The 21,279-nt window shown below is 41.0% G+C and overlaps 2 protein-coding genes across 2 annotated transcripts in view; one reads left to right on the plus strand and one right to left on the minus strand.

The window, feature by feature from the left end:
- Positions 1 to 12,273: 12,273 nt before the first annotated feature.
- Positions 12,274 to 17,167, minus strand: TEX36 (testis expressed 36). Its single transcript, XM_087767349.1, has 4 exons — positions 17,028 to 17,167; positions 16,708 to 16,839; positions 14,014 to 14,094; positions 12,274 to 12,709 (listed from the first exon to the last, which is right to left on the minus strand). The coding sequence occupies exons 1-4, from the start codon at positions 17,028 to 17,030 to the stop codon at positions 12,461 to 12,463; spliced, it is 465 nt and encodes a 154-aa protein (XP_087623475.1). The 5' UTR covers positions 17,031 to 17,167; the 3' UTR covers positions 12,274 to 12,460.
- A 3,707-nt stretch (positions 17,168 to 20,874) lies between these two features.
- Positions 20,875 to 21,279, plus strand: part of EDRF1 (erythroid differentiation regulatory factor 1) — a 29,557-nt gene continuing 29,152 nt past the window's right edge. Inside the window, exon 1 of the mRNA XM_087767971.1 lies at positions 20,875 to 21,046. Coding sequence (XP_087624097.1) covers positions 20,981 to 21,046 — 66 coding nt within the window. The 5' untranslated portion in view covers positions 20,875 to 20,980. The remainder of the gene's footprint in view (positions 21,047 to 21,279) is intronic.

Raw genomic sequence — 21,279 nt, forward strand, 5'->3', positions numbered from 1 at the left:
GGGTAAGGAGATAAAGGCAAGGGGATTCCTTGGTTCCAGTCCTACCTTTGCCAAGTAGTTAATTACACCTCTCCAGGGTGGAGAGAGGTCCATTTATTCTCTTCAATGCACTTCATGTGAAAAATATTTTCAAAACACAAAATGTTGCATGAGTCTAAATGTAAGTGGCAGTCCATGTAGCTAGAGATTAATAAACCCAACGGGTATCATTCCGCTGAGTTGCAGTACACATTGATGTTAAAACTTCCAGCCCTCAGACCTGGACGAACAGGTCATGCTTCCCTTTACCCCACAGCTTGTTACCCCCTGCGATTTTCCTGCAGGTCATTTTTTTATTCCCTCCTCTTTAAGCAACAATGAGAAGAGGTGCCAGGCTGACAGTCCTGGGGACTGAAGGTCCTTGCTTGTGATTAATGTTAATACTCCACCCTTTTGCAGAAAGTTTGAGCCAAAGAAACCCAAGAGCCTGAAAAATATTAATCACTCGCATCACTACTCTTATTCTGTCTAGTTTCTTATTCATTTGAATACCTCCCACAAGCAATAAGAAAATGGCCTCAGTTGTATTTTCCTTTACCATCCTTGCCAAAACAAGATAGGCTTTGTAGTTTTTTTCTCCTGGTTTGGCTGATGGATTTTTCTTTTTCCTTTTTGAAAATAACTGAGTACAAAAAGATGAAGTGTAGAACTTCTGTGCAAGGTACATCAGATCATAGCAATTACTCATGAGTCTTAGACCTTCCAAAATGACAAATTACAGTTAAAATAAACAAAAAGCATACGTAGAAGACTCAACATTGTATCTCATGCATGCAGTGTAGTAAGTGACAGTGGACAAAGCAGACACACCCACTGCAAGCTTGTTATAGTCCAGCAGCAATGTACTACAATTACCAAAATCAGGAAGGAAAATGTTAGAGGTTACGTTCTACCTCAGACTGCATAAGCGAAGGGTCAAGCAAAGATGAACAGTTCTCACTCCTCTTGCTGGCTCAGGAAACGAGCAGTGAGGGAGATGCTAAGGAATATCTTGCCGCACGCTCCGGAGCATTGCTAGCGCACACAGTTATCCTGGCAGAGCACACTGCTGCCAGAGACCACCGTCCTCTGAAGAGCAGCGTGGTTAAGGCACAGACAGGTAGGCAAACACATACCGAGCGCTATGCAGCAGCAGTATAGCAATTTAAGTGACGAACATCCAGGGATGTTCTGGCTTGAAACATCAGTTCCTCTTGATCATCAACCCATCGCTGCAGTAACCTTTATTTTTCCCTTTGCCAAATACACTCCTTAGTGCAGGCATTTGCCATGAAAATTAAAATTCTATCCTATTTTTAAAAGAAAAGTTTCAGACCAGATCACTGAAGAATCAATAAAAAAAGCATAAGTACCAAGTTTCCCATAAACTATCCTTGTAGCAAACCCAAGTCAAGAAGTAACTGACTTTCTGAGGAGCTCATTGCATCCCTCAGCTTATAAATATCTATCTATGTGTGTGTGTGTGTGCGTGTGTATGTATGTATATATATGTATATGTACACGCACGTGATCCTGTTGACTTCCACAGGGCTGCTTCCATAAATAGGGAGTGCAGCTACACATAGGATCTGCCATTTCTTTCCAGGTAAGCACCTAGTCCCACCAAAGGTATAGGACATTTTTTTTTTTTTTAACACTCCATGGTTGTGAAAAGAAGCATTGAGCAAATGTAAATAAGCATGACTTGGCAAATAGACATACCCATTGTGAAACCCATCCACAGCAAATTAAGAAGCCTGAAAGACTCTCACAGTTTGAAACTGTGCTTCCAAATCTATGATCGCTGCCACATTTATTTTATTACGATATAAAATAAACATCACACCTTTAAACTTTTCACATTGTTAATAAATCAGCTCAGAGGGGATGACTCTCACGAGAGGATCGTGCCTGTGGCTAGCAGAGTCTCACAGATACACAAGAGATGCAATTATGCTAGAATAGACAATTCTACAGTTCTGACACGGCTTGTTATTTGACTAGCAAACAAGGAACTTTTTCAACTTAATTGCAGCTCGGCTTTTCTACCACTGATCTTTTTCATCCTTCTTTTCCTTTAACTTTGGCCTTCATAGAATTCTGTTTTATTTTAATCCTTTGGTTGTTGACGTGCCCATTTCTTGGGTCTGTGTTTTGTACTTGCTATGGATACGCGCAGCTTCAGAATGAGGTAAGCAGTAGTTGCTGATAAGGTTTACCCCATCACGGCTCACTTGTTAGAAATTTGTGATTCAGATTAAAGGAATCTGCAGCATTAATTTGAGCCATGCACTGATTGAGGTTCTTAACTGCAGCGGTGCAACGCCCCTGAAACCTATGAAATTATGGAGTCCCTTGTTGAAATGTTTAATTTTGGATGCATCTTCAGACAGTAATGTTCCTTGTATCATAATGTACATATGTTTGATAAGGAATTTAAAACTACCGAGGGCAGCACTAAATAAGTATCAGTAATGACTTGCATGATCTGCTAGCGTGTGAGAAGAGCTGAGCTTCCAGCCCTGTTAGAAGCAGAGCTCGTGTGCCCCCTGACCAGTGCCCTTGCTCCACGGAGCTGCAGGTACCGATCGCTATCGTGGCCACACGCCAAGGACACAAGCCTGTCCTGACTGAACATCATTTCTGTCCCCTTGTAATAGAACCCTTCGATCACCCTACACATAAGGAAAAACTGATTTTCACTAATTAACAAATGGCCCTGGCACAGGGCTCGGGGACCTGGCTGGCCACGCTCTGGTACTGGCAGGAAAGTGCACAGCAGAGCAACGGCTTTCGCCAAGTGCAGGATTGGGCCTCTAAAGGTCAAATAATTACCAGCCTTTCAGAAGCATAAACTGCCTTTAAAGTCAACAAACTAAACAAAAACTATTAGGAGATTCATCCAGCATTTATCTTTTAACTTGTTATCTCTGATACATGAACTCATACTGTTTGCATTGCAATGCATAAAATATTAAAATTAAAAGGCTCAGGGACTTCTGAGAGGAAAAAAAGGGTAAAACTGTTTTAGATTCAGAAACATTTCATCAATATGTAGTGTATTTGCATACTGGAATCAGAGACTCCTGATTATGCATGTTTATTGATTTTGGCTTTGTTTTGATTAATGATAAAACTATGATACGTCTTGTGAGGTAGCAAGGCTTGAGGAAGCTTAACACAATACAAATGGTTTGTATTTTAAGAAATCCCAGTTATGCAAATAAGAGGATATTCACATGCATTGTGCTCAACCATGGTTGTAACAAAGCTCTAAAAACATTCTCTTTTATACTCTGGATAATTTGGGGAGGCATGTTTAATACAAAAATGCTGCATAACAATTACTTTTTTCTTCATTATGAATGACTTCCATTATATCACCTTGGACAAAAGAACAAGCTTAAATTCCCACTGCGTCTAATTTATTATTACTGCTGAAGATATTGTTTTGTGTCAGAGTGCATACGATATTTCTAGAAATGTATTGCAAAAATCCTACTGGGGGGAGTTAAAGGAGAGTGGGGAGAAGTAGGGAAGAAATAGCAAAACATAGCTGGCTATAAAAGTTTTTGCATCTTTGTAAAAAAGCAACGTTGGCCTGTTAGCCTACAGTCATGCCACTCAGGAAAATGGGAGAGAGGCGCTTATTATACAAAGCAAGCTGTAGATACTCGCTATTAGAGTGCAAAGAAAATGTGAAGACCAACTTCTTAGGTGTAGTGTACTAAGGACATCAACGGTTGTGACAGATTTTATTCATGGCTTAGATGCCAGCATTTAGACCATACACTGGGCAGCGGGCTGAGATTATTCTGAATTTATCCAACAAGACACTTGCACATCAAGATAAATAAAATTATCAGATGGCCTGTGTTCTGACACATGAATTATTCTTACAGATCTCAGCAGGATCTTTGCCTCTATGACAGCTGCCATATTGGCTGCTGATATCTACTTTGGCAGTAAGATCAGACTCTAGATAGTTTAAATGTAAGAGCAACCAGAGCACAAGGGAGAGAATGGAGGTGAGGAAGATCTTTCTTCTTAAAGTATAGTCCCAAAACTATGTTTTGGGACAACTTGATAGTCCAAAGCTGTGTTGTAGAAGGAGGATACGGAACAAAAGTGCTCACTTCTGCAAGCAAGGGCTGACCCATCTGCTAACAGACCCTGCGACAACTCATCTCTTAGAGCACAGTAGGGTTGCCTTCTGTGGGCTGTCAGGGATGGGGACAACAGAAGACCACTCTTCCACATCATCCTCCCATGGCCTAAGAATATTTGCTTCCACAGCAGTTTAGAGCTGCTTCATGCTGCAGGAAATGTGGTTGAATCCCTTCTGCAGGTGCTACTGTGTATTTGGAGAGAGACTCGGCCACTCTCAGAGGGAAGAAGTGGGGTCAGTAGAACAGCAAGAAAGGGTCAGGCTGCCACAGTCATTCCTGCACCTGAAGGACTGGATTTGTCTCAGAAATTGTGCCTCTTAATGTCTTCACTGCTTAACAAGCCCTCTTCTACTTCAGGGACTTCGTTATATGAGACAGATGAAATGTTCGTCTTACTCTTTCAGCTCAAGATGCTGGAAATTTCTCTCCACTTTCAGAAGAAATAGTATTGCCCATTGAAAGCCTTCATTCTACAATCATTACGGGAAAGCAGGACTCCCAGGTTGCAGGACAGCCTCTGCTTAACAACTCAGCAGGGATCTCCCTTTTGTGATGCTTAGGGGTTGGGAACAACTGGGCCAAAGGGACAGACTGGGGAGATCACAACTATTTTCCAAAATGGTGTTTCTCAACCTAACAGTCTGTCGGTGGGGACCTCGGCACAAGCTTGGTGCTTAGGAACCCATTGCTGCAGCAGGGTCCCTCCCAATTCCTCTGCAAGAAGGGATCGTTTAAGCCATGAGAGTACACACAACTTCTTCCTCTAACAAAACAAGTTTCATTCATTTTTCCACTCACTTGAAAAGGCAAATATGGCGTGAATGGAATTTCAAATTTCAGATTTCATAAGGAATTATTTAACCCAGACACTAAAGCTCTTTTATATTTAAGCCTGAATTTAACTTGAAGCATAAAGAAAACTGTAGCATAAATTAGCACATAGTGAAAACTTGAAGCTAGAAAAGTAAAAAGTTGAATTCAATCTAGAGTAGTAAACTAAAGAACTAATTTTGTTAACTTGCTGGATATTGTCAGTGATTAAATAAGTAACTGCAGTCAGATTATAGGCTCTCAAAGGCAAAACAAAATAGATGTGGATTGACAAATCTTTGAACTTTGTAAGCATCAAAAATGAACAACTGGAAAAAGATACTTAAAGCCATAAAACTCATGAGACTTACACATTTCCATTTGTGTCTGAATCAAGTTGTTGCATTTCACTGACACGATTGAGAGCTCACTGATACCAGTATAAACCCGATAATTTACCTCACTGCAGTAGATCGTACACTAATGTAACACTTACATATCAAAATAAAGCCGTTCAACACATCTGCCCTCCTATGGTACCTAACTGTATTGCAAGTTACAAAATATTTTTAAGATTAAATGTTAATTCTATTCCAAATGATAGCAAGCTTAATTTAGAATGAAAATTAACACCACACGTGCACAGAAAACCTTCACAGTAATGCTTAAAAGCTGACAATGTAGAGTTTAACACCAGTAACAAAAATAGGATAAGGCATTTTTGATGGAAAAATATTCTGCTTCTGTATCAACAGCCTTCCTCCCACCGGTCCTCTTTTTTTCTTTTTTTAAGTCTTTAAACCTGGTACTTAACTCCATCCATGAAATATTACGCAATATGTTGATCATGCTGTTTTTTAATTTCAACTCAACTGAAGAAGCATTGTTAAAAAGAATCACTATTTCCCAGGGGAATCAGGAAATTAAACTTTATTTATTGGGTTTTGACTTTCCCATAAGTAGATACAGCCATATACCATCTGATTACCATCTGAGGGGAGGCACAGCTTGAAAAAGAGCACTGCCAATGTGCCACTGGGCCATTGATTAATTAAGCAATAAGATGAGAAGGTCTGTCGCCTAGGGTCATTAATGCATGCCTAAAATGCCATTTGAGGCATGAATGTCTGGTTAGTATTATAGAGCCTGATCCCACAAGAATTTACATCCGAGCACAGTACTTGATACTTCTGTTGGTCTGTTTGCATAGTAGGCACTGCCATTTGTAGGTATTAGGATATGCTGGACAATCTAAACAGAAACTTTATGTTTGGGGGTGGGGGGATGAGAAAGGGAGAGCGGATATTCATTTTAAATTTAAAAAAAACCCACTTCTGTTTCAGAAATAGCATGCTTCGAGCTCCAAAATTTGTTTCTCATTCCATAGAATATTGAAAGGGATCATAAAAACATATACACAGCCATTAATTTCTTAAAATAATACACTGGCAGGCAACTGGGTCTCTAATGAAGCTCTAAATGCTCTATGGCAAATCTCTGCAGAGGGAAGAAGTGCTGGTTACAGCAAAAGTCTCAGAGTCAGGACTCCTCCATTTTATAGTCGTGGCTTTGCTGCTGACTGAGCAATCACCCTCAGTACAGCATGCCACAATTAAGTCATCTGCAGAACGAGTACTACTGTTCAAATACTTCATGGGGCTACTGTAAGGATTCATTTATTGCTATGAGGGTAGTGCTTTATGATCATATTAATATTTCTAGACTTCACACAGCAAGGGGTGGGGGGAAGGTATTCCTAAGATTCTTCTGATTTTCTGAACTGGAGAAAAGACCACTCTACACTCCTTCTGCCAGAGCTGCTACATTTTGTGTGAAACAATGAAACATTGGGCTTGAACGAAAGCACAGGGTTTTCTCTAGTTCAGTGAGCATCTGTGAGCAGGCAGACCTGAGTTCCAGTCCTTGCTTCAATTAATGTTTACTTCAAATTTAAAAGCCATACAAGGACCCTGACCCAGGCAACCCCCTCTCTCTGGTGGGTGTCCTAACCCCTGGGCTAGCTCATCATGCTCACTCGTATACATGTGAACTTTCTCTTGCTGATTTAATGACCATCTAAATATTCCATGCACATCAGACAGCTTCAGGACGAGGAACGTAAAGAAAACTTGCACCATTGTGTAATAAGCCATAACCCTCTCCCTGAAACAATGCAAGAATGGAAGAAAGAACAGAACCTATTTCAAATGGGTGTTGTAATAATTAAGCTCTTACACACAGACATGATAATAGCTGCTCTTCATGTACCCTCTGAAGAACCTGATGTGTTTGAGCATTCTCCCAGTTTAAAGCGTGGTGGTGACCTGAGAATAATTGATTTGTGGATCTTTTCCCTGATACAAGTTTGAGCTTGGTGCTGTCAAGACTAAGGCACTTTAGACTTGTACAGAAGTAGCATTTTAAGCACCCGTGGAAGACTTCTGGGACACGGGCGTCTCTAGCATCTGCCACCAAAGTAACAGGAGTTCAAATATATATATAGCCTCTGCAAACTCTACACAGTTTCCACTTTTGCTACATACAGAATTAGCTTCATAACCTCAGAAAGGAGAAAATGCAAGCTCAGCCAGCTTTCTTTTCCTTTTTAAGCCCTGTTTTACAGACCTTCCAAAGAAGTGATTTCAACCCACTGGCTTCAGGAGAGATTAAGGTTTTGAGAATCACTTCCCATGAGCAGGCTGAGAGATATTTGTATTCCCTCAGTATTTTAGGCTGAACCTGGAAGACTGTGACCAACTTTGGGCTGCAGAGAAATAGGACAGGATCCAGCAAAAAGTAAGATGGTCAGAGGTACATGACTTGTGAGGAGAGGCTGAGGAAAATGGGGTGGTTTGGCCTGGCGAAGACGAGGCTAAGATCAGCCTGTGACTACGCGAGGAACAGTTACAGAGGTGATGCAGCCAAACTTTTTGGTAGTGCCCGATGAGGCACTAAGAGGCAGTGGTCCCAGAGAGCAGACTGGGAGGCCAATTCGGGATGGATATTAGGAAAACATTGCTCTCTGGCACTGCAGTGCTGGAACAGGTCACCTGGAGAGGCTGTGCAACCTCCCTCTTTGGAGGCTTTCTAGACTCAGATCAACAAAGCCACGGCTGAGCTGATCCTGTGCTGACAAGGGTCCGGCCTGAGCAGGAAGCTGGATTAGGCATGTCCCAGAGGTCCCCTCCGATCAGCGCTTCTGTGATTCGATTGGGCTGAAACTTACCTATTTCAAATGACATTTCTTTCTGTACATCACATTTAAGAAATGATAATTTGAGGTATTTCACTTTCAGGTAAATATACTGAAATACAACAAACCACGATCAGACAAGAGAGCAAGCCGCTCACGTGCTTTTCATAAATGCTACACAGCTGCCTGCCTGAATCATAAATTGGGTGCTTTAGTGGTTCGCTCACACCCACTATTGCCGTACATCCAAATTAAGGTCAGTTAGGATTACTTCCCTGTTGAATACGCTTCCTTTTAATTAGATATTCCAGAGATAATGCTTTAACAGCTCGTTATTTTATTACTTTGCTGGGGAGGCAGGCATAAAACAAGAAATCTGGGATGAGGCAGCTCTATATAGGCCTTTCCCACTCCAGAGTGGAATGGGTCTCTGTACTTGCCATCTACTGCTCATTAGATAATGCAGCAGCAGCGGGGAGGTTAGGGAATAACAAAAAAAAAAAAAGTTTGCAGACTCTGCTTTAAAGATAGAGACGCCTAACCCAAAGTTTCTACTTAATTTCAGAAACGTTATTTCTTGTCAACCAGCATGGCCACTATATCAACACAAACATTTCTATTAGATACAGGCCTATACTTTCAATTCAACATTAGCACCATCACAGTTATACCAATATTTTGCTCAGCCAGGGAAAAGTTAAACCAGTATAAGAACATTTGTAGACGTTTAGTATTATCCACATTTGAACTGCATCACTGTAAATAAACCAGCACCAGTTTGGGGTTTAGACCGAACTCCAGCAGTATTGCTGCTGTGTAACTGTGTAGCCCAGGGAAGGAAAAGGACTCATCTTCAGCGCAACATTTATATCAAGTTACTTCCCTCAGACTAACCTTGAGAGTACATGCTAAGAAACAACATTTCAGCTACACGGAGTGATTCGATTATGAACACAGAATGATTAGATTAGCAGCAGATGACTTGGAAGTCAAGCTGCTGCATCCCCATTGAATTAGTAGCTCCACGAGCAGCAGCACTCCCCCTTCCACCCAACCCTCCCCACAGGCCAAGCAGTTCAGGCTTTAAGCATCTCTTTAAGCTTCTTTAGACACCGAGTAAACAAAAGGCAAAATTCAAATCTTGCCTCCTATTGTGCCAAAACCAGTCTGCTATCATACAACATCAATAGTTTGTCTATCAGGGTCAAAATGACTATTAAAAGCATTTCATAGGTCACAACATTTCATAGATGAAACAGCTATAAAAGGAAAGCTGACATTTAGCTTACCGGGAGGCCACGCAGTTCAACAGACAGCAGCTTTGAGTGAGACCATTTTCGCAGATCTAGTTATCAGCAAGCAGGGCAGGAAAAGAAAAAAAAAACAAAAACCAAAAAACACTCTTTAAACAAGTGGACATAACCATGCAGACACAAGCATCAGACTGTATCGCAATGCAGCCGAAGTAACGCAACCTGAGAAGCAAGCTGTCTCCAACCAGGGCATGGCAAGTTAAGTGACAGAAGTTGCTACTCTTCAGCTCGGCCATATTACTCACCAACCTCAGCCTGTCGCTGGGGTCAGCGGGTAAGTATCAACTCACCAAACCAAAGGACCTTGCAGCCATCTGCCCATCCACTTGGTTTAATTTTTTTAATCAATTTTCCTTGAGTTCCGTGAATTTAGCTAACATATTGAAAACACTTAAATTAACATGAAAGAGACTTCTTAAGAAAGCTGTATGGGCAGTCCCTAAATTGATGTAGGCTCAGGAGTAAAATCAGAGGGTAACGATAGCTGCTTATTCAAAAGGATTATAGCACGAAACCTGTTGTTTCGATAAAGAGGTTTTGGCTGTGTTCAAATTGTTGACAGTACTGCTCAAGGAAATTTTGTAACAAACTCACCTGGCTTTTTTTTTTTTTTTTTTTTGCAATAAAAAAAGGTACAAAAAAGTCCATCGTTACCAGCACTACCTAGAGCATAACCTCTACTTCTCCACAGTAGTTTCTGGCTGAGTTAACCCACAGTATGCTCATTCTCCTGAGCCTACCTACACCCATTCGATCCTAATTACCAGCTGGGACCCCTTTCCTGCACTGACTAGGAAACCTTCATGGGAGCTACCTGCCCTCCTCCCCTCTCTTCCATCCCCCAAGAAGGAAAAAAACCCCATACTGCAAAAATATTTTAACTCAACAAGGCCTTCTTCTCAGAGACATTATTATCACAAGATTAAACAAAACTGATGGTTTCTATCCAAAGTATGCAAGGCTATGACTTTCTGGAATTTATCTGGGGCTTTTATCATTCATTTCGAAATTCAGTGTATTGTATCTCATGTTATTTACCCAAGAAACACAGCCGGAGCATGAGATATGTGGGAATCACCTGTTTTGTTCAACCCAGCACAGTATATTTCAGTTTGTATAGAGGTATCATGAGCTTTCCAGTTTCTCCTCTGGAATCTTTATCACAATATCGTTGAGAACATATATTAATCCACAGTTACTTTAAAAAAAAAAAATCCACGTTTGAGTCAAAATATGAGGGGGAAAAATAAAACAGCGGGGAAAAAAAGAAATCTGGAATCTTTCTATTGGTGTTTAAGGCATAACAAACTACAGCAATTTATTTCACCATATCCAGTTGTAATGCTAAACCACAGATAAACATTACTAATGTAGCAAGAATGTGTTTTTTTCCTTCTGATGGAGGTCCAAGATTGCCCTCTTGAGTATGCCAAACAGCATGGGGTACTTCATTTACCATGTGATTGGCACACACTTTAGTTTTGAATCAGTTTGGAGATGAAATTGTTGGCTAAAGCTCTGGAAATTCTGACTCTAGAGTTGTCAGGCAGGCTGTCTTTACTTTGAGAAAAAATAATTCTTTTTAATAACACTATGTTACTTGGCTTTTTATCTGTTTTTACATTGTTCAATGATGTTTTGCATTTCTACATATTGTGCAGCACCCCAAGAACTTTAGTAGGGGGAAATTCATACCAAAAAAGAGTTTATTATTTCAGCACGCGCTAATAAAATTGCTACACATTTGGGGAAATATTCTAATACAATCTATTTTGATGGCACACAAAAAGGTCACCCATTGCTTGCTGGTAGGAAAAGTTATATCTGTTCACTGAGAGGCAGAAATAATTTCTTAACGTAGCTCATTTTCGAGGCATCTCTTACAATGGAGGGAATTCTAAGGGTTGAGGGTTTATTTTTCCATTTATCTAGTAAACAAAGGAAATTATCCTATTATTATCCCATAAACCTACGCTTAAATTTTTTTAGTCAATATTATTTTGCATAGCAACAAGCTTATTTCTAGTATATTTTAAGACACACAGTTTGGTTTATTATTTTATTGATATTAATATAAATGATCCAGAAGAGGAAAACACATCATTTGGAGGTCTAAAGCCTTCCATATCCTACAGCCAGTAAGTATTGTGGGAGTAGACTCCTTGGAGGATTGGTTCTGAATTCACTTTCTTAGGGACATGTAGCTATAAAATCATAAGTTCTTTTCAGATCCAGTCCACCTCAAACTCAAACCTTTGTGCAGCCTTCCGCTTTCAGCTGGAGCTTTTTTCCCCCCTACTGCCAATAATGACGCATACATGCGTACACTCACATTTTGTGAGGGCACACACAGGCATGCAAGCATTGTTCACAACATCCTGTCTTTCTTTACTTCTACAACTGTCGTGTTATAACCAAACATTACAGTTATTCTGCACAGTGATTATCTAGTTTCTCTAATGGCTAGTAACCTGCCTTCATACCCATGAAACCTTTCAGAAAAGTCTCCCTCTTACCTGAACATGCAGTTTTGGCTCCCTGTTGTGGTAAATCCTCAAGGACCCAGTTCCATTATATACTTCTGTCAACACAGATGCTGTCAGCTGCTTGAGTTACAGCCACACCACTGATTCTGAAGTTGAAGGAGCTTTTGTATCAAGATGAGGGTCAACCAGTATCAAATAACACAAGTACAATCACTACCTCTGTTCTCCTAATAGAGGTATTTCTGAAAATATGTGCAAACATGCTTTTCCTTATAATGCTCCTCTTCATTAAAATTTTTAATGTATGTCTTGAGCGTAACGTGATAGTTGATTTCAATGAACTCTCAACTGTACTGCCACATTCACTTTACACAAATGTTTATTTCATCGTCCATCTGAGCAACAAGTAGTTCAGATCTCGAGAAGAAGCTCTGATGATGATAAGTCAGTGCTACAAAGGTGTTTTTATAATTAAGATGACTTGTTTGACTGCAGGTTTTTTTCATTCTCAGGAACGGGTTTGTCAGTGCAACATTTTTCTGAGTGGTGTTTTGGATAGCGCCTACAAAATGAGCTCTCAGTATTTTGTTGTTTCACAAACGATGTCTGATAAATGGTTAAACCACCCTCGTTGCTAGGAACTGATTCATGAGCCCATAGGAAGAAGTTCCGTGAGTTCTGTTGCCGTCTCTCTGGTTTCACCTTCCTCCGGCCCATACCCTAGGAAAAAAAACGAAAGAAAAATTCATGTAAACATATGACTTACAATCACAGTTTCACAGATGAATCTTGTAACAGTCACTACCCCACTGGGAAGTTAACGAAGCTGTTACCACAGTGATTTCAAGAACTCATGGCTGATCTTTAGCAAGTTAAAAATAATATTGTCAGACTTGCCTGTATGAACGGTTCTGGTTGCATATATAACGGAAAATCTGTTGACCTTCCATCTCTTAGTACTAATAAACCACTTACACTTTGCATTTCTGTAGCATACTATATATTCAAAGCTATTTAGCTATACTCGGCTAAATTAATCTTCAGAGTAACCCAAGAAATAGGTTAATATTTCTATGTTTGGACTGCAATAAAGAAACTGAGACAGACCATGAAATCTCAGTCTTCAAGACTATCCCTTGTGTGTCCAAACACGGAGAGACGGAGCCTGATTTTTACACTCCATAGCTTGCAGGAATTTTATTTGGAATTATGGTTGATCAGTATCTCTAAAACTATGAGACACTGCACAAAGTGCATAGAAATGGAGGTTACTCAGTGAATAATGAATACCAAAAAATCTAGTTCTAAGAGAGACCAAAGTCAGACCTACTTTCAATATCACAATTCACTGCTTCCTCCTCTACTGCACTATTTCTTTTGCTGCCTAGAAAGATGTCAACAATCTAAGAAAAGCGGAAAAACATGAAACTGTTGAACATACAGAAAAGCCAAAACCAATTTAAATTCTATTAAAAGTTGGGGCTTCTGCAACATACCTTTAAACAGGTACATTATAAAGAGATGTGGATCGGAAAATAATACATTCTGGAGATATATTGTGGGTGTTCTGTGGATTTTGGTTAAACTTATGATAAAGATGAGTCTGAACCAAATATGTGGGACTGTGAATTAGGAGTGGCCGAGACCCCTACAAAAGTTCATCACAAGGCCAATCCCTTGTAGCAGACCAACAGGACATATAACTGGGTACAAAACCATGTTAAGACATAAAAAACAGGATGACTAAAAAATGCCTGTCAGACACTCAGATCACGGGGGTTTTGTTCCCTTTGAATTCTGCCACTCTCAATGACCGTGTGTGCTGCTGTATACCTGTGCAGCCCCAGAGGAGTCCCATCCCTACACTAATAAAAAGTGCATTTTTCTTTGCTGTTTACATTTTTCTCTTCTCACAATTTTTAGCGTCTGTAATTTTTGCAGGGGAGAGAAAAGATACTGTGTTTAATCTTTGGCAGACTGAGAGATATGAACTTGCTCGATTTTTCTCAGTGCTGGGTACTTACAAAATCAAAATACTCTCCTACATTCTGTAGACAGTGTCTGTTGTCATGAGAAGAAAATGGGAAATTGTTGTTCACTGCTCTCTGAAAAAAAGAAATTATAGCAAAAAATATGAATTTTCACATACCTTGTTTGGAGTCTACTAGTCTTAGTTCTTATATTCTGACAGATGCTGAAATTACAGCTGTCTATGTTCTAACACGAAGTCATATCCATATGTTAAATCTTCAACTGCACATAATTTTGTAGGGGTAATGCGGACCCTCTGTATTTAATTTTTTTTTTTTTTTACAAAATCATCAGGAGGATTTGCGTTCCCTTGACTTGCTGAATATATACATGATTAATATAAAAGTGTGACTTTTCAAATAAGAAATGATACATTCTGTCTGCAAGCAGCAAAATACTAGATGTATGTCAGGATTGCCTTGTTTGATTCACTAGTAAGCCTAAAGCTAATTAAAATGAACTACAAAAGGGACCTCAAAACTGAATTAATCTATGATTTATGTACTGAATGTCATGTCATGTATACTGCTTGTTGCAGGGGAAGTGGAGGAGGTATTAATTGCATATCTAATTTATAATCTCATTCTTTAACATAATGTTCATCCAGTCTCTAAAGTGAAACTAGAGTTTTAGACAAAAAAAGGACAACTGCAAAAGAACTATTTTAAAAGTAATTTATTGTATTTAATTTTAAGTTTGTTTATTATATATTATTGCAATATTATTAAAATTGCTAAAAACTGAAACACTGAAAACTCTTCTGGACTATTAGATTGCCTCTCTTCTTCCCCAAGCATTATTTTCCTGCTTCATGTTGGGAACTTTATGTTTTTTCTGTAAATGCTCTAGCAATTTTTACTTTTAACATTGTGGAATACATTTTTCATGTTCCAACCATGATATTCACCTCCAAACAGAAGAGCAAGTTTTAATGTAACACAATTTAAAAAACATGTTTCAAGAGTAAATGAATCTGAATCAGTTCTAAGATAAATATAACTGGAGGCCTGATCCAGCAAGAAGAATCACCAAGTACAAAATTTGCCGGCATGGAGTCAGCTGCACGATCATATCTTAGGGTATCTGGTATACTAGACAGACTCTCTACCTTTTTTAGGTAAGTGCCACACGTTCACTTGTTTTCTCATAGATTCAAGCAGACTGTAGTTCAGTGGATAAGTAAATTCAATGGATACATTCTCATATATATGTTTAAAAATAAGCACCTTCTAAGTTAGTAAAATGTAAGACTTTCTAAAATATCCTACTGCAATTACACATCAATCTTAACATTTTAGGAATAGTGTTTATTACTAGTGCTTATATGCTGCAGGAAAATTGAAAACCAAGATGGTAAATATTGAATATCATCTCTTGGAAGGATTCCCCATATTAACTAATGCTTAAAAAAAATATATTACTGAATAATTATAGGAATATTGTGAAGTAAGAAATAAGAGGTAATATAAGCTTAAATAGTACTATATTTCTGAGAAAATTAATTAACCTCACAGCCAGTCAGTTTCCTCAAAGAGATTAGAGACATCCAGCTTCACATGCAGTGAGCTTCCAACACTCTGCCAGCACTTTTAAAAAATGTCACATAAACAAACTTCCTCAGATTGTTCCTGTGACATCACATTTTAGCCTTTAATGCTCTTCATACTCTCCCCACTGACCTCATTTTAATTCTTGATTTATGACAGATAGGAATTCCACTAATTCTTTTTAACAGTGAAGGGCTGGTAAATACATGGGATAAAACATCAGGTGAACAGTCACACTAGTGCTGATAAAAGGTCCATCTAGCCTGGTTCTCCTTTTCAGACAGGGGCTAAGGCTAGATGCTCCACAGAGAGGTACATGTAATATCAACATAATGTACACTCACGTTACAGTATAATCTTCTCCTTTTCTTTTCACTAGCCCCAAGCTTCCCTTTTAAATATTCCTTCCTAGCCCATATCTGCTCTTCATTATAGCAAAATCTGTGAAATGAACTCAATATAATTGCTATGCTTATAGAAAATGAAAATAGAAAATATTATGTGCACAAAGTGGGTGGGTAAAGCAAAGCTCAGTGAGATGATAAAATAAGGACAAAAAAAAAGTGCTTATGAAATTGTAACATTTTAAATACTTGTGATTTTAAAATAATTTAGTTTGTTTGTTTCCAAAATTGTCCCAAATCTCCTCATTTTTAAGCAAGCCTGAAAAGTGTTTCAAACGGAAAGCTTCTAACTTTTTAATTCTCAAAAAAATAATCCTTCGCCTGAATATACAGAACTTCTGACATTCAATTTAAAACAGATCATCAAATTTCAATTAAACATTCTTATAGGGCTTTACACACAGGTTTTAGACTGAGTTCAATCATAATATATTCTGGCACATAAACGTGTCTGAAAGAGCTATAGCAGCTAATAAAAGGGAAAAGTAACTGATGGTGGAAATCAGCAGTAACTACAGCAGGACTTTGAGTAGCCAAAATTATAACTGAGTAACAGTGAAATCTGTTTCTTCCTTAGCAAAGCTAGCAATCATTTTACTCCCTGAGGCACAAAGTCTGCCAGTCCGATATGACTGCTTTGCTAACGACCGTAAGTGCTATTCTTACTTATAACTTAGCAAGTGATGTCTTGCAAAAAGGAGCTCTGTAAATTGACTGTATTGCCACAGTAACTCACCTGCTCCTGCGCTCTGTATGCTAGCGGCAATCTATCCTCAATATACTGAGCTGCTCCCGAGTTCTGGACCTGTTTTAGTGCAGAGCTTGTAGTTGACTCAAGCTGACTCTTGCATACTCCAACATGAGCAAACTAGAAAAAAATGAAAATTGTGATCCATTTAAAAAAAAAGAAAAGCCAACAACAAAAAACCAAATAAATCTGATCAGAAATGTGGGAAAAATTGTATTTTCCCATTTATTTTTTATTATTTGGATTGCAGCAGCACCTAGCGGCCTCTGGAAAAATCAGGAGCCTCCCCCACGCAACACAACCCCTACCATAAAGACTTTACGACGTAGATCAGTAAAACAGACAAGAATATTATTTCTCCAGGAATTTTCCAAAAATTGTTTATCTAGCGATAGTCCATCTAGCAAAACCACTTATGCTATAATGTCTTTTTTTCCCCCACACTGATCCCGCTGTTGTATGACCGTAGGTTTGAAAGCACAAAACTTTTGGGGAAGAGCTCAGCAAAACGTCAGGGCCACGGGCTCAGAGCCTGAAGAACAGTCTGTGCCAGCTGTGTGTCGCAGTGCCCTGGCATGCCGAGACGTCCCAGCCCAGGGCCTCCAACGGGGGCCGCGGCACTTCTGAGGGTGAGAAACGAGGCAAACGCCTGCTGGCACTTTCCAGAAGAAAATCAGCTAGAGCTAAATATAAAATAACAGACCTCCAGCACTGCTGGGAAACAGGAAAAAAATCCTGCCAGAGATTGCTTTAGCACACTTCCTCTGAATACCTAGGGCACTTCTTCCTCATAAACACCAGGAACGGGAAACCTCCTTTCTGGCTAAACCACAAAGTCACCCTCAGCACGGCGTTTTTTCAAGAGTTTAAGGATAAAAAAGCCCCGTGGGGGACGCGGGGGGTTCCCACCGCTCACCCAGGCACCGGCATGCTGCTCGCTGGGTTGGGACCACCTGCCCTTGGGCATGGCATGGCATGGCACGGCTCCGCGCCGCTGGCCCCCCCGTTGCCACGGCGGCTGCTTCTCCCGCTCACAGAGGGGAACCCCCCGCCGCCGTGACTTCAGACCCTCCCTGACTGCGTCACTAAGCGATCCTGGTGTTTCAGTAAGATCCAGCAGCAACACTGCTCTTACCCGTAGACAGTGAAAAGGGAAAAAAAAAAGTTGGTAGAAGTATTGAATGCTGTCTTAAAATGGGAGAGAAATGGAGTTCCATTTAAAAATTTATTAGTTTTGCACAATTACTTCAATGACACTTTACAATTTGAATGGAAATATCTGAAGAAAGGAGGGTCATTTTTGAGGAAAAAAACAAGGACATATAGGTATATAATTTTTAAGATGTAACTTCATGATCTTTTTAAAATCACTTTACACATACACACATCTGACTTGCAGACACAACTAATATTTGTTTACAAAAAACCTGACAGCACCTTAAGGATATTTTTGCCTTTGAGTCTGAGCACTGACTTGTAAACATCCGTACTGTTTAACTGTCAGCACGCTCTGCCAGCAAGCACTGCCCAGGCAGGGGTTCAGGGAAGCACATGGGGGGCTGTGTCCCTCAAGGAATTTGGGGGCGGCAGCCCTGCTGAGTGGCAGACAACACTGGGGCGTGGATGCCATCCACGCTGTGCCACTTGCCCACTGGCCAGAAAAGTCCCTAGTCCGTTCATTCATATTACAGGTATAGCCCCTAAGACGGATGTAGCAGGCTTTTTTTATGTATAACAGTTTGTAACATGTTTTTATGGATGGGGAAGTGGAGAACCAACCAAAATGTAAGGGTTATTTCAGAAAGAAAAACTGAGGGACAAAGCCCCTTCTTATCGTGAAATGAGCCTGTGGGTGAGCTGTAGACAAAGCAGAAATCCTCATTAAACCAAGCACAAACCAAGACTTTGCTTCCTGGGCCTTGACGAGCTGTAAGGAACGTGATACTCATGTGGTAAGTGGCCTGTTTTCCAGTATACTGATATTCAAGACTAACTTATGTGGGAATCGGATACCAGGGCTGGCAAATGGAACAAGAAAAAATATGGTACTTGTCTTAGTTAAGTATGAATGATTCAGACAGTCATTGCTATTTACAAAGCGCAATTACAAAGTTCCTGCAGGAAAAATCTAGTTTTCCATCTTACTATGCAACATAGGTAATGATATTTGTGAATACTAGCTGCCCTCATGGAGTTTTTCAAGGCTTTCTTCTAAATGACCTACTTTGTTTCTCTTGAAATTTTGATAATAGAGATAAGAGTGACTATTTGGAACTTGCTGTTATTAATGATGCCATGCTGCAAGTTAAGTACAAAAGTAGGTAAATGACTTCTATGATGATTTACAGAGGCTAATGTAAACCTTGCTTATGAAAAATAAGCTGTTCCAGATAATGCAATTTTGGTTCAGGAAAAAAATAAACCAACAATCGTAAACAAGCTGTAAGAGTAACATGTTTTGAAACACTTTCATGATTGCATTGTCATCTTGGCCTTGACTGTAATGAACTGTGCCGATGCCTGATGTGCCAGGATCAGATCAGAAGGCTGTGGAGATAACTCATGCTATTTTTAAGACTGAGTAAACCAGTGAGAGAAACAACTAGAGAAGGATAAAGAGCGTGACAGGCAGAGGAATCTACAATTTGTTTTCATTCCATTCTACTAATTTGCAGATTCGAAAACTTGGGGCCCATATTGCAAACCTCAAACAAACAGCACTTTGGCTTTTAAAGTATTACTCCACTAGAATCTCTTTTTTTCTGAAGGCCTGCAACAGTTTTGTATTTACTGCTGTTTTCCAGAGAGGTATGGGTAAAGCTGAAAAAGTTTGAGGATGAAACTTAAAAACGTCCTTTCCTAACACTATAAAAGGATTCTAAAGGAATATAAGGAATAAATAATTAAATTAAGGAACAGTTGTGCCAGTCCGCAATGGCAGCAGGCATAGGTCCAATATAATAAAAATTTGACTAAAGCTGTTTTAAAACATTATCTTAAATAATGATATCTTAAATAGATTCTATATTTGTATTTTCATACCAAAGTGTACTGTTGTACTTGTATTATTGCTGTTACTGCTAAAAGACATGCTTTGTATTAGTAAAAATAAGCAAAATTAGAATGTTTTAGCTTGGTTTACAAAGGAAACGAGCCTTACACAACTGCATTTTCTGTCTCTGAGATCCCATAATAATTTTCAAACCTCAGACCATTTTTAATCAACTTTGAGAGAAAGAATTTCAAAGATGACCAGGATCATCTAAGCTCCATGAGGATCAGTGGCAGGACAGAAAAGCACCCCAGTAAAGATGGGCAGGCCCTGACCCAGTTGCTACATAGATATAGATATATATATATATAGTCTGGGAGGAATGATGACAGCCAGTCAGCATTTGTACTTCCTGACCAGTCACAAACTGTACTGTCTCTTGTGGCACAGAGAATAAAGAATATCATCTAAGAGAAAAATAACAAATATTAAAAATGCTTTGGGCACTATTCATGGCACCATCTGCTTGCTTAGGAGATCACAGCTAAGCCTTTATCAAATTCAGTGTATAAGCAGAGGCCAGCACACTACAACTCTTGATGACCCCACGCGCTAAGGTGTCCATCACGAAGCATTCACTGGCTTCATGATGGTTACAGTTGTTCAGCGTGTCAGCAAACCCCACCGATACGCCCTACTGGCCCATTCTCTTACCTAAGCTACCTAACACCAGTCCTCTCTCAGGACAGGGTCGGGACAACCCGGGCCAGCCGGACTCCAGGAGCACTGGCCCCGAGCAGGCTCCAGAGACTCGGCAGCCCCCCACCACACAGAAACGCGCCCTGAAGACCGCAGCACCTCGCTCGCAGAGCGGCACGGTAGGACCAGCTGCTGATGGCGCAGCCCCACCGCAACCACCCGCTTCAGCTCAGCGCCCCTGGGAGGCGGGAAGCCGCCCAGGAAAGCCACGCCAGCACCCAAGCCGGGCGAGAGGCAACCCGGCCACCCCACAGACAGCCGCCATCACCCGCCACTGCCGCCTCTCTCCTCACGCCTCGGCCCCGCCCCGCCCGCAAGCCCCACCTTCCGCGCTCTCCTATTGGCCAGAGCCCGCTTTCCCCGCCCCTAGCGCCTCTTGGGACTTCCCGTGAGGCCTCGCGAGAGGCGGCAGTTCCCGGTGTGACGCACCGCCCGCCGGCAGCGGGCGCTGACAGCGGCCCCGCCGGCTCCGCCTGAGGGAGCGCCCCGGCCCCGCCGGGCGGGCGGGAAATGGAGGAGCTCTGCGGCCTGGGGGCGGCGGCCTCTCTGAGGGGAGACGCGGAGGAGCCCAAGCAGGTAACGGTGGTGAAGGGAAGGGGGGGACGTGACTCTGCCCGCGGTGCCCTGCAGCCGCGGCGGGCGGCGGGAGGGGGGTTCCCGCGGCTGAGGGGCACCGCCGCCCCGGCGCTGTCCGCTCGTCTGGGGCGGCGGAGCGGGGCCGGCCGGGCGGAGGCGCGGGAGGGCAGCTGCCGGTTTGGCGGCGGCGGGCGCGGGGCTGTAAACACAGCCCCCAGTAACGCTTTGAGTTG

Source organism: Nipponia nippon, unplaced genomic scaffold (genome assembly GCF_047370975.1).
Source record: "Nipponia nippon isolate SJK-2023a ecotype South Korea unplaced genomic scaffold, ASM4737097v1 scaffold_3, whole genome shotgun sequence".
In the NCBI taxonomy this organism is placed as follows: domain Eukaryota; kingdom Metazoa; phylum Chordata; class Aves; order Pelecaniformes; family Threskiornithidae; genus Nipponia; species Nipponia nippon.